We start from the raw sequence: 12002 nt of genomic DNA, 5'->3' as shown, positions 1-12002 counted from the left end.
GGTTAAATTTACGGTTTTGCCAGTTTAAATAACTCTCAGTCTATCTCCTTATGTGGTTTTGGGAACAGAAAACATCTCAGCTGCTTGACGTGTCATATTGTGCGAAACAACTCCTAGTATTGCCGATCTTATATCGTCTTCTTTCCATTTTCCTTTCTTTCTTCTTTCATTTGCAGCCAATTTTCTCTGAAAAAGAAAAAAAAACTTAAATGATTTTATTTTGTTGATATATTTCTTGGTCGGTACTGGACGACAGTTGGGTGGTCGGTACTGTACGACAGCAAGATGGTAACAATAATGCAAGCTGCACATTTATCTCGTGAAATATCACGAATTTAATACCATGTAATTTGACCTTATACTCAAGAGATTAAGTGGATGCTAAAAAAGAAACAATAACTTACCCCAGAAAGGAGATACGCCTTCGTCAAATCAACTTATCGCGCACGAAATGTAAACGAACACCTTCTCTGGCTCACGGTTCCCAAAACTATGAACAAAGACGGTAGTCGCCAAAGAATATAATCAATGAAGATAAAAGTTATTCACGAACGCCTGCAAAGTGCTGCTATCTAGTGTCAGAAGTGAGAACTAGGAATGGTCGGTATTGTAAGACGGTCGGTACTGTAAGACTCTCCCCTAACAATGGCCAGTCTCTCATATCGATTTGGTGAGAAGGCGAATCATGCCCAAGTTAAAGTGGGGCGGTGTAGAAGAGTGAAGCGGAGAGCTCGCACACAGGGACATTGTGGCATCCAAGTCACAGAACATTAAGCCAGATATGGTATCTTTGCGAGTCACATATCTGACAGGCATGGCTACACGCTGATCACCCCAGGAGGCATGGTGAGTAGGATACACTATATTGGTGTCTGTCATGTAGCTCCCTTCCTGGTAGCTAATGGCAGGTAAAGGCTCGATAGCATCTCGGGAATAGCGAGATGGCGACAAGCAGTTGGCTCAAGCTGGCCTGGCAGAACAGCCAAACACGCGAAGACGAGACTGGCTCGGGCTAAGGAAGGAACTTACATCAAACAGATGCTGGCAGCAATCAGCCCCTTCTTTACGAAACCAAGCTACCCCTGTGGCGGACGGGCATCGCTCGTCCTACAGGGGAACTGCAAGCAGCAATATGATAGAATTTCCATGGCCCACGAGATGAAAGGGCCGATCATCTGTCAGGCGCGTCTTTTTTCAAGCAACAGCTAAGCTCAATGATGGCGAGATCTCTTCTTTCCTCTGGCGCACCAGATCGAAGGAGGGAGAGAAAGGAAACGAAAATACAAACTGCTGCAAGGACACAACACAAAACAAGCAGCAAACAAGTCCTAAGCCATAATACAAACCGGCTCACTCGTTCGACAACTTTAACTGAAACACATGCATTTTATAAACTTGTGTGGTGATTTTACATTAATTAGCAACACAGCGTTGCTTCCCAAAAATTTACTAATTTTATATGTGCCACAGAAAGGCGCTATCAGTTTATTTACATTGTCCACTAAATATGGTAACAAAATTTACGACTTAAGACCATGTTGCCAACAATAAGGTTGGCTTCTCTTGGAGGAATCGTAGTGTACGGTTATGATCTTCCGGGCCTTTTAAAGGTTACAATTCAGTTGCTGTAATACAGATTCGAAAGAGTCATCATCCAGGGCTGAGACTAAGGGGAGCACACCGCACATGTCCAGGAAGGGTGAATAAGCTCATGCATCAGGAAGGGTATTGAGGGAGGAAAGCTGGTAGCAGAGTAAAGTGTGTAGTTTAACCCAAAATTATTTTATTCAAGTTCACTATCCCAGAGGGTTTGGTCAGTAATGTAGAAATAATTCAGGATATTCTTGAGTACTTTATTAACATGCTCTGGCTGGTTACTCTAAGGGAAATATGCACTATTGAAAATAAGTTTTATTGCACATTCAAAACACTTGTTGCGATACAAAACAGACTGAAATACTTGACGCTGTCTGATACGATCATCGCCGGAGAACCAATTATTTGATAGACCCAATCTCTTAAAGCACACATGATAGTGAGAGCTCTTATATGACAAAGATTAAGTAAAATAGCAAATTCGGCGCAGATGTCTAGCAACACCAAAATGCATTCGTTTACCCTTTTCAAATGAGCCAGAGTCTTGGATATTTCGATGTGCAACGCATGCGAATCGGCACTGCATTTGCCTTTTGGTACACTGTGGAGCTTTCGCCAACTGACAGCCAGGACAGGTATGCACCATTTTGCATATGTACTCCCTCAAGGACGCACACATAAAGTGGGAAGCAATTCTATGGAAGGTTTTTTCAACCCTTAAATGACTGTCTATAAAGGAAGAGTAAAAATATCAAAGAACCATTGGACATAAACGGCTAAAAAGACCGCCTTCCGTGGCTAACATTTTCCCCTGTAAAGTACACGAACCCTTACTCTACCACATAGGAATATTTTTACCATCCTTCAGATCCTTTCTTACATCCATACACAATGAGTCATCCAGCTACCACTCACGTAGATTAAAATAAGATGCTGGGAAAATTTTCACTACTGCAACCTGAGCGGAGTATGACAGCACCTCGTTAACCACAAATTCGTCGGGGTTGAACATCCGGGATATGGAGTCCACAACTATGTTCTCACTACTGTAAATGTGGTGGATCTTGAAACGAAAGCAGGGCAACCCCGAAATCTATCTGCCGAACTTACAAAGCTGGTGGAGGTGGTTATAAAGATAGCTTAATGCTTGGTTAAAGTCGTTGCAGTCAGGATCGACTCAAATTTTCGGTCAAATAAACATGAAAAGGCCTCCTTTTCGTTTGAACCTGAGAGTTGCTCAGCGTCAGTCAGGGTACAACTCGCGAAAGCGACGGACCCGAGAACACTATCTTCAAGGTGACTAAGAACCGCCCCTAATGCCATAGAAGACGCATCCACTTAGAGGGCAAATCACTTCTCGAAATCCAGAAGCATTAAAACATGCATTACAGACACTAGCCCTTTCAGAATGACTAAGGCATTTTCCTGATCATCACTGCAAATAAAGTCAGCATTATTTTTCTGAATATGACTCAAAGGGGCAAAAATCGACGCGTAGTTAGGTCGGAACTGTGCATAGCACCCTAGAAAACAAAGAAAGCATTGAACACCCTTAAGATGCTTATGGGGTGAAAAGGTTATAATTGGTGCATCCTTATCGTGATCTATCAGAAGCTTGCCTTGAGAAATGATGAAGCCTAAATATATCACATGATCTTTGCCAGGGAAATTTTGTTTGGGTTGGCGGTACGTCTGGTAGCCTTAATGCGATTATTGAAGAGCAAGCGCATAGCGTCAGTATCCCACCAAGGCGGAGAAAATATTTTCATACAAAAAAAAATGAAAATAAAAATTGTAAAAATTTCGAGTAGCTGGTCTGAGAAACTTCCGACTGTTTTGGCTACCAGTCTGTGTACTCATTGGTCATTTCCCGGACAAGAGTCCCTATAGTGCACAGCATGTTTTCAGTGGAAGCACAGACATTGCATTAAATTTATCTGGGACTGCAAACATTCAGCAATCATGTGCCCGAAACTGCACACCTTGTGCGCGACCTTGAGAAGGTGGGTGCATTAGATGTCCCGGACTAGTGCTTGACCTCAGACACAGCCAAACGAGACGCTTTTATCCTATGCTGAGGGGTTACATTAAGTTACTTGCCCCTGGTTCCGCAAGCGACAAAACACTCATAACCTTGCGCTGCGGAAACCTTAGGCACAGTGTCACACCCTCGCAAGGACCCTCACGATGCATCCCTTAACAGATGAGGGAAAATCTTCATGATACTTTCGTACTGCAAGCAAACTATTTTCTACCTCTCCACTCGCATAAGTGTAAAGGAGGTAAACATCAAATGACAATATAATGCATACAGTAACATATTTTATTTTTTCCTGCAAACAAGAGTATGTTTCATTATTTTTATTAGAAAAAAAAATTAGCATAAAAATATTTTTAATATGTTTAGTTTAAATTCATTTTAAATAAAGCATGAATATCATATAAAATTCAAAAAGGTGTAATCCGTCATGCGTTATGAACATACAACAAATAAAATAAAACACTACAGAGAGAAAAAAAGCAAGCTACATAATGACAACCGTTTACCCTTAATAAAAACATGTAATTAATATTTGAAGTCATATTTTCCAGAGAAAAGGTAGAAAAATATTCAAATACTGCAAAGATCAAAGCAGAATTTCTTTTTTTTTTTATCAGTGAGATCAACCATAGAAAGTTAATATTTATTTTTAGCAGAAGTAAGCTCATGTGGATCAGTTAACAGTTTCATCTAAGCACCTACCACATTATTAATAGTAACATCTTTGTTTAACACATTGCGGGTTGAAAAGTTCTCAAGTTCATTGTAACTTCTCTTGAAGTTCACAACACCAGGATGGTCACCATCTAATCATAACCACAGTATGTTCGAAATTTGTTAGTTAGTTTTGATGGTGCGTGATGCATCTTCGTCTAAGCAAAAAATAAAGGCCTTTCATCTTCAACACATTGAAAGGTTTTGTAGGTCTCACACTGGTTACTACTAATTTAACAGCTGAAACACATGACACTTTAAGACTTTCCAGCTTTTCTCAATCAAAGCAAAGTCCCAATAGAAGCAGAAAAGCTGAGAGGATGAGGGGCTGAGGGGCTGAGAGCTTAGGGGCTGGGAAGCTGAGGGGCTGAGGGGTTGGTGGCTGAGCGGATGAGTAGCAAAGGGGTTTGGGGGGCTGAGAGCTGAGGGGCTGAGAGCTGAGGGGCTGGGAAGCTGAGAGGCTAAGTGTATAAAGGGCTGAGGAGCTGAGAGCTGAGGGGCTGGGAAGCTGAGGGGCTGAGGCTGAGGGGTTGAGGGGCTGAGGCTGAGAGGCAAAGGGGTTGAGGGGCTGAGAGCTGAGGGGCTGTGGGGCTGAGAGGCTGAGAGGCTGAGAGGCTGAGGGGCCCATTAGTTGTACGTACTCGCCATATGGTTTAGTCGCTGGAACCCTGGTGACAGATCGGCAGTTACTACTGTAACTCGTATCAGGCGTCACACTTCGACCACCGAGAGCTGTAACTGGAAGTTCGTGCCTCGTTAACTAGCGATTTCACTCTAGGACTATCGGTGCTCTATGATTCGCCAGATTACTGTCTCGCGAACAACAACTTAGTTAGCCGAACGCAGAATTAACCAGGTTTTATTCTCCCAGTTACTTAACGTAACTTTTAACGTCGTACGCACGCCACGTGGAAGAGCAGACACAAGCTGGTGCTCTACTGGTAACTAACTGTTTTAAAAGTCGAAGTCCAAATTCATTGACGATGTTGCCATCTTACCCTTCTTGCCGCCACCGCACGTGTTTCCCCCCCAGTTTTTATTGTCTTATACGACCAAAAAACATTTACTCGCTCTGTGAGTCTAAATTACCACCCAAAGTCTACTAATAGTCCTCCACTGAAATTCTTAAGAGTCGTCTTCCAGCCTGACGGCAAGTTACTTCTACTGCTTCAGCGTTTAAGAATACGAAGAACGTGCTTGCCGAATTCCAACTCCAACTTCTCGAGGTGACGGACACGGCGGTGGCAGCGGGCGGCTTCACGGTGTGGCGTGGTGGCAGCAGCGGCGGGGAGTCGTCGCCTTCCCCCTCTGGTGCCTCGCAGCGAGGGGGTGTTTGTACTCCTTCAAGCGGGTTTATGTATCAATAGAGAATTATCCAGACGTCACCAGTACCCCTTACAACATGGCGGACTTTCGGCCACAACCCCGCCCACCCGAAGTCGACCGAAGCTCACCGACGGGTGCCGAGGGTCTCGCCGCGGGAAAGAGAGAAGTCCCGCGCTCCAGGCGTTGCGGGCGGTATCACAGCACTGTCAGGCGTTGCGTCTTACACACGAACGCACAGTAGGAGAAAAGCCCAAAAACCTGGCCAAAACCCCAAAAAATAAATTTTCGAAATAGGGTCAGTTGAGTAGTCATTCAGGTAGAGGACTAGTAACTGAATTCTATTGTGGAAGGGGAAGCCCTTTAAGTGTATACCTGCGCCGCAGCGTCAGTTGGCAGCTAGTGTTCGTGAAGAGTGTACGTGTCACGCGCTGAACAGACGAAAATAACGCTGACTTCAAAAACCCATAACTTTAAAGTGACGGGTTTAATTTCAATTCTGCAACATGGATATGACTTCTGGAGGTATGTAGAACATGTTTTTACATCGGTTGAATCTAAAGTTTATGTATAAATGATTGAAATGTAGTATAGCCTTCGGCATAAATAAAATTGAATAATTTTGAAAACTTATATTTTCAACGGTCCGAAAAGTTATATATTTTGTCACATTTTGCAAAGCTCCTAGCCTCGGCCTTTAGTTTAATGTATAAGCTTTCGAAATTTACAAGAGTTACCTGCGGAAAACGTGCGTCTTGTCCGTTATGATTTTTTTCGCATCGTGCGGTAGCCGAGCGTGCACGCGGCACTATTGAGCAGCCTCTGCGCCTCTACCTGAGAATGGGTGAAGTAGCATCATAACGGACAAGACGGCTGTTATACGCTTGAAATAAATTATTTTAATATATATGTATGTGTATATATATATATAAATTTTCTGTGATTTAATTGTGATATATACGTATGCATATATATATATACATATTAAAATCAACCACATAAAAATGTCTTAAATATGAATGAAATGTTATAACATTCAAATAAAATATTTGAATATACATATATTATATAGTAAGCAAAGCTTTCTTTTAACCAAATCCATGTCAATATTTTCTGTCTAATTTTTTTAAAATTATTTCAATTATTGCGGTTATTTATTTGGTAAAATAATGTACATTGTTCAAGTTTTTGTATTAATTGAAAATTTTATCTTTTCCTTTAACACCAATTTTCTACAATTTTATGTCTTTATTACAGGATCCGGTTACAAAGAATTGGTGCTGACAAGGAAAGAAGTATTTCTGATAATCAGCGAGCATTTATCCGATAAATTCGCTTCCTTGATAGAATTTATGGTAGAAAAAATTTCCAAGGACACCGGACGTACAGTTGTAGTGCCTGAGGACTCGAAACAGACTTTTTCGATACTCTTCAATCAAATGAGAACGAGGTGGCAACAAGCTCACAGAAAATCCTGTGTATTTTTCAAGAATAACGGTGAATGGCTTAGCAAGCAGGTATGTTTTGCCGCACCTACAGACACTGTAGTAACAAGCCCGGGTAATACGGGCGGCCGCCCGTCCCTTGAGTTTACAATGTCCAGTGAAAGATCTAAACGAAGGAAGACCCAAGATATTCGTACATCGTTCAACTCGGTCGAGTTAGCATACGCTACTCAGATGAGCCTTCGCTCTTCAGGACAATCCGACGCCGCAAAAGTTATTAAGGACGTAACAATGACGAGTCCTTTAAGAGCTTCCAAGTATCGTAAAGCTTACTCAGCAACGGATGAAACTACTTTATCCGAAGAGGCTGCACTTTCCGCTATGATTGAATATAAATTCTCCAAGAGTACTTACCAGGGAATGAGAAGATTAGGGAAGGAAAATAACTGTAAGCTATATCCGTCTTACGAAAAAGTGATGAAAGCAAAAAAGCGTTGTTATCCACCACGTGATGCAATCAGGATTACAGAGAGTAGTGCAGAAGTCCAACTACAGGCACTATTAGATCATACAGTTGAACGTATTTTACTCGTCCAAAATGTACTCATTCAAAGATTGACTCCAGATAATGTTCGTAAAATGGACTTGATTTGCAAGTGGGGTTGCGATGGAAGTTCTGGGCAAAGTGAATATAAGCAGACGTTCAGTGATGACAGCAAATCTGATGCGCATGTATTCTTTACTTCAGTCGTGCCATTACAACTCGTGTGTTATGATCAACAATCGAAGGAAGAAATAGTTGTTTGGAAGAACCCCAGACCCTCGTCTCCACGATTTTGTAGACCGCTTAGACTACTGTTTCTACGCGAAGACACAGAGTCAACACTTAATGAAGTCCAAATTGTTGAAGAACAAATACAGTCACTTCGTCCATTCGAAAGTGTAATAGATGGAAAAGAAATCTCCGTAATGTACAAGTTGTTGTTCACCATGATAGATGGTAAAGTTTGCAACGCTGTATCATTGACGAAATCTGCTCAACGGTGCTATTTGTGTGGAGCAACCAGCAAAGATTTTAATGCCATCGACACTGTATTGCAAAGGGAAATCAATGAAACAAATTTGAAGTTCGGATTGTCGACGCTGCACGCGTGGATACGGTGCTTCGAGTATTGCTTACACGTGTCTTACAAACTCGGCATTAAAAAATGGCAAGCTCGAAGTGCCGAAGAAAATAAAATTACCCTGGAACGCAAGAGGGCCATTCAAGAAGGATTCAAGAAGCAATTGGGTCTAAATATCGATCGCCCAAAGCCTGGATACGGCAGCAGCAATGATGGCAACACAGCTCGGCGATTCTTTGAAAATTCGACGGTTTCCGCTGCGATAACGGGGGTCAACGAAGAAGTTATTAAACGCTTGTACGTAATCCTACAAGTTATATCGTGTGGCCACGAGATAAACTGTGAAAGATTTGAACAGTATGCTATTGAAACGGCAAGAAAGACCGTTGCATTATACCCTTGGTACTCCATGCCTACTTCGGTGCACAAACTATTAATTCATGGTCCAGTGATAATAACTCATGCTCTTTTACCAATCGGCCAATTATCCGAAGATGCTCAGGAAGCTCGAAACAAAGACATCAAACGATATCGAGAAGATTTTGCGCGAAAAAGTTCCAGGGTTAAAACTATGGAAGATGTTTTTCATCGGCTCTTAGTTACTTCTGATCCGTACATTTCAAGTGTCAGAAGACTACCACAGAAGAAGCTGAAGAGTTTGTCGCCGGAAGCTGTAGCGATGTTGATCGCTCCTAAAGTGACTGCTGCAGCAGACGCATTTTGCGCAGAGATTGAAGCCGTGCCGGGAGTTGTAATAGATACAAACTCGGATAATGATTCTGACTCCGACTCCGACTCCGATTACGATTTTGATTAAGAATAAAATATTCTATTTTTGAAACGTTCCGTATGTATTTTGGAAATAAAAATAATAATTGCGTAGAATACACTGTTCACGTTTATTTTATTATGATGATTTTTTTCAATATATTAATGTATCTATTTAGCAGGATACTCGGCCATTTTGTTTATAACAATTTGCTGTAAGCTCTTTGTTGCAAGTTATAAACAATAGATATCGGATTGGTAATCAGCGACCTTGAAAACCCGTATATACCAATTTTTGTCAACATCTGGTAACTTTTTAACGTTCATGTCGGCCATATTGGATCGGCCATTTTTTTTACGATAATTTGGCTTGCGGATTCGTAATCAGCGACCTTGAAAATCCGTAAATACCAATTTTTGTCGACATCTGGCAACTTTTTAACATTCATGTCAGCCATATTGGATCGGCCATTTTGTTTACGATAATTTGGCTTTCAGATTCGTAATCAGCGACCTTGAAAACCCCTGTAAGCCAATTTTCATTCCCGTCAAAGGTCATTTGAGGTTTTGGCCAGGTTTTTGGGCTTTTCTCCTACTGTGGAACGGGATATTTAAAAAAAATTCATAATGTAATGGGTTTGGAGACTTCAAGGTTAATTTAACTTTATTGTATAATTTCATGTTCTTGGCATAATTTTAGTGATTTCATGATTTATCTTTGTTTAATTAACTTGTTTTGTATATTCAATAAGTATTAATTTAATGTTGTCAAGAATGGTAAAGGTAAATTTGAATACAATCCTAGCATGAGCTGAGAATATGGCATACATTTATTTATAGTTTTTAATTAACAGTTCATTTTTAGCATTTGACGTCAATTCATTTAATTTCAGTTTTTCATAACTAAATTTCAAAAATTTTGGTTTTCCCCAAATCTTTGAAAAATTGTTTCAATAATGTTAGGAATTTTTTTTTATATTTTAAGAGCTATAAAATATATTTAAAAACAGAACAGTTAAACAACAAATACCATCTACTAAAGGTGAATTCAAAACTGTAAATAATTTGTTTGCGTCCTCTCAGTTCATGCTAGTACTGAAACACAAACTGGCCTTTAATTGTCTGAAAACATATAAATAAAAAAATCTTATTTTATTATTACGTAATTATAGACCATCAAACATGGTTATATAATTAGTTTAGTTCAAATGAAGATGAAACACACAAGAAATAAAAGCAGAATATTTAACTTGTGAGACACCGCTACCACAGGGTCGCACACTGGACTGTTGCAGCGACACGCAGCCCTGCCTCCACTGCGCAGGCGTCGCGGATGACGTGGCGTGCCTCGACTACGAGTACGACGAAGACTTCCACAAGAGAGGGTCCAGGGCTGACGGCTTCGAACGGGTAATTTGAAGCACTTCTATGCTGTGAGCACTGAGAGCAGTGGGGACCCAGCAGTTTGCGGAGGTTTTATTACAAACACTTATATATTTGTTTCTTTATACATTATTTATTTACTTTGGTTTTATGTCTACTCGTCGATAGAGAGGAGGTTAAAATCTGTGTCAAGAAACTTGTGTCAAATTTGACAATCCTAAAAATTAGTAACAATGGTGTGCACATCCTCCTGTCAATGGTGTTCTCGAAACACTTATTTGTAAGGTATTCCATGCAGTTGTCAGTGTTTGCCATTTATTTTAGTTACCATAACAGGGGACGCCCAAGAACTTGCCAATGGCTCTATTACATTACTCTTACCTATATCCATAATAATTTGTCCTCCTCTTGCTTGGCTAAATATATGGCTTTTTTTCATGCCTGATTGGATCTGCATTTCCTGTGTTGATGCAGTGATAGGACGAGATTTGTTCTGCCAAGGTCAGTATACTTCAAGAAGAATACATCCTCGTGACACCACATAAAAACAATAACTTCTTTTACTACTTCAGGCAACAGGTTCCCTTGAGATACATTAAAATATTGCTCTAATTCAGAGTTTAGTGACTGGCCAGTATTCCCATTGGGTGAATTAGTTTCACACTGGGATACACAAAGAACTGGCTTGCTGTTGGCTGTTGGTTCTCCCTGATTTAAAACCTTTGTTTCCGAATAGAGGTTCGTCACTCTTACTGGCACAACCTCACCAACCTTAGAAATGATTCAAGAAATTTGAAGTTTTTTTTAGACCTATAGTCACATCTGGCTATAACTCATGCTGCCTCTAAGGTACCCACACTGTTTCAATACCAGATACAGTTTCATTAATTACAACCGTAATTTTAGGCACTTTTAACTGGTTGGGATTAAATAGTACTACCTTTTCCTACTGATAAACAATGCATGCCCTTCCAGATCAACAAAAAATTCAACTTTGTTCATGATTTACATTCCCAAATATCACTTCATCGGTAATATCGGTTCCAGAAATCTCTATAAAAATGTCCTATTTCCGATCCATACCTCCAAATACATCCATACACAGGCGATGTGTCTCCAGTAGCTGTCTTCAAACTGCATGAGAGTTTCGTTATTCTCAGCTGTTCCCTTCTTGCGTAGTCTGTGCGAACTATATATGCTGATGCTCCAGTGTCGACAGTAAGAGGACACTGGCTACTGTTGGCCCATCCATTAGCTAACAGACTGTCGTCTCTAAGGATCAAGGAAGCACCCTGGGAACTACCACTTCCCGAGGAGCTCGTTTCCCTGCTGCTCTTCTGGGCAAGCTCAGTGAATATTCCCCAGCTCTTGGCAAGCGAAGCATATTGGGCGACCTACTGTCCTCCGTAAATGCAGCAACATCAAATAATATTTTACTATTTTCTAAAGAACATGTTTTTTAGTTGCTGTTAGTGCAGTAGATTTCTAATTAGATTTTATTATTTGTTTAAGGGTCTTAAGAGAACATATAAGGATAATTAAATTTGTTTTCATTAAATATGAAATTGTTACTAACAACTGCCGTTTATTAATAAAGATGTTAGGAAA

The 12002-nt window shown here is 40.6% G+C and overlaps 1 protein-coding gene across 1 annotated transcript in view; it reads left to right on the top strand.

Annotated features, from left to right (window-relative positions):
• Nucleotides 1-12002, top strand: part of LOC134529148 (uncharacterized) — a 126739-nt gene that overhangs the window by 110627 nt on the left and 4110 nt on the right. Inside the window, exon 7 of the mRNA XM_063362923.1 lies at nt 10307-10421. Coding sequence (XP_063218993.1) covers nt 10307-10421 — 115 coding nt within the window. The remainder of the gene's footprint in view (nt 1-10306; nt 10422-12002) is intronic.

The sequence above is a fragment of the Bacillus rossius genome, chromosome 1 (genome assembly GCF_032445375.1).
Source record: "Bacillus rossius redtenbacheri isolate Brsri chromosome 1, Brsri_v3, whole genome shotgun sequence".
Lineage (NCBI taxonomy): Eukaryota > Metazoa > Arthropoda > Insecta > Phasmatodea > Bacillidae > Bacillus > Bacillus rossius.
Note: the sequence above shows the minus strand (reverse complement) of the source record. Positions and strands in the feature narration are given on the sequence as shown.